General features: G+C 37.7%; 1 protein-coding gene across 1 annotated transcript; it reads right to left on the minus strand.

The window, feature by feature from the left end:
- Nucleotides 1-596: 596 nt before the first annotated feature.
- Nucleotides 597-1,304, minus strand: LOC120130971 (uncharacterized mitochondrial protein AtMg00810-like). Its single transcript, XM_039148108.1, has one exon. It carries the CDS (start codon nt 1,302-1,304, stop codon nt 597-599), a length of 708 nt encoding a protein of 235 aa, XP_039004039.1.
- Between the last annotated feature and the right edge of the window lie 409 nt (nt 1,305-1,713).

Here is a 1,713-nt window from a genome sequence, read left to right on the forward strand (position 1 = left end):
TAAGAGCTATAGGTATAGTTGTGAACAAATTTAGGAAGAAGAAAAGTCTCTTATTTCTTCGAATAGGAGTACACCCTTTTTAACATAGCAGAAAAAAATAAAAAAGGAAATAATCTCTAATATTTACAAGGAAATAATCTCTAATAATAAGCCTATCCCTAAAAATCAGTAATTAGATCATGACTAATATTTACAAGGAAATTCCTAAAACTAAGGTAAAGAATCTCCTTAATTTAAGGATTTCCAACACTCCCCCTCAAGCCGGAGTGTAGATGTCAATCGAACCTAGCTTGCCCATAATTTCTTCGAACCTTTTTCTGCTCAAGCTCTTGGTTAACACATCTGCTACTTGTTGTCGAGTAGGTAGATATGAAACACAAACTTCCCCTTTGTTAATTTTCTCTGTAATGAAGTGGCGATCGATTTCCACATGCTTGGTGCGGTCATGGATTACAGGGTTGTGAGCTATATTAATTGTTGTCTGGTTGTCACAGTTTAGTATTATAGGTGTTTTATAGGATAATTTTAGTTCTCCCATTAGCCGTTGTAGCCACATTCCTTCACATATACCTTGGGATAGAGCTCGATACTCAGCTTCAGCACTGCTGCGTGCCACAACCGACTGCTTTTTTACTCCTCCATGTCACGAGATTACCCCAAACATAGCTACAATAACCACTTGTGGAGCGCCTGTCATTAATAGCACCTGCCCAGTCTGCATCAGTGTAGACTTCTATGCTTCGATTTACATTTTTCTTGAAATGCAACCCCTTACTCGTAGTTCCTTTTAAATATCTCAATATCCTGTAGGCAGCTTCCAAATGTTTCTCCCTAGGAGCATGCATAAATTGACTAATAACACTTACTCCAAACGCTATGTCTGGACGAGTATGAAAAAGATAGATAAGTTTTCCCACTAACCTTTGATATCTCCCCCTGTCTACCTCTTCTCTATCCTTATCAGTTCCTAATTTAATGTTGGGTTCTATGAGAGTCTCAACTGGTTTGCAACCCAACAGTCCGACTTCAGAAAGTAGATCAAGAACATACTTTCTTTGGGAGATTGAAATACCTGCCTTTGACCTTGCTATCTCCATTCCAAGAAAATATATAAGATTCCCCAAGTCTTTAAGTTGAAACTCAAGACTTAAAAATTCTTTTAGTCTTTCAATTTCAATAGAGTCATCTCCTGTCAATATTATGTCATCAACGTATACAATGAGAATACAACACTTCCCATTAGCCGAGTGTTTGTAAAATAAGGTGTGATCAGCTTGACCTTGAATATATTGTCTACTCGTCATGGCTTTGGTAAAATGATTAAACCAAGCCCTGGGGGATTGCTTTAGTCCATACAAAGACTTCTTCAACTTGCATACTTGGCCCTTGCTTCATTCAAATCCAGGCAGAAAATCCATGTAGACTTCTTCGTTTAATTCTCCATTGAGAAAAGCATTCTTTATATCCAATTGGATCAAAGGCCAATCTAAATTGACAGCAATTGAGAACAACACTCAAATAGTATTTAGTTTGGCCACTAGTGTAAATGTTTCCTCGTAGTCCAACCCATATGTTTGAGTGAAACCCCTGGCCACAAGTATAGCCTTGTATCGATTAATGCTCCCATCTGGTTTAACTTTCGTAATGAAAATCCACTTACAACCCACAGTCTTCTTTCCAGTAGGTAGTTTAGATATTTCCCACGTTTCATTG

The sequence above is a fragment of the Hibiscus syriacus genome, unplaced genomic scaffold (assembly GCF_006381635.1).
Source record: "Hibiscus syriacus cultivar Baekdansim isolate YM2019G1 unplaced genomic scaffold, ASM638163v2 tig00110548_pilon, whole genome shotgun sequence".
NCBI classification, from domain to species: Eukaryota; Viridiplantae; Streptophyta; class Magnoliopsida; order Malvales; family Malvaceae; genus Hibiscus; species Hibiscus syriacus.

What these genes read in the sequence shown, in the direction of transcription:
- LOC120130971 (XM_039148108.1), bottom strand. Translation starts at nt 1,304, where the DNA reads ATGACGAGTAGACAATATATTCAAGGTCAAGCTGATCACACCTTATTT.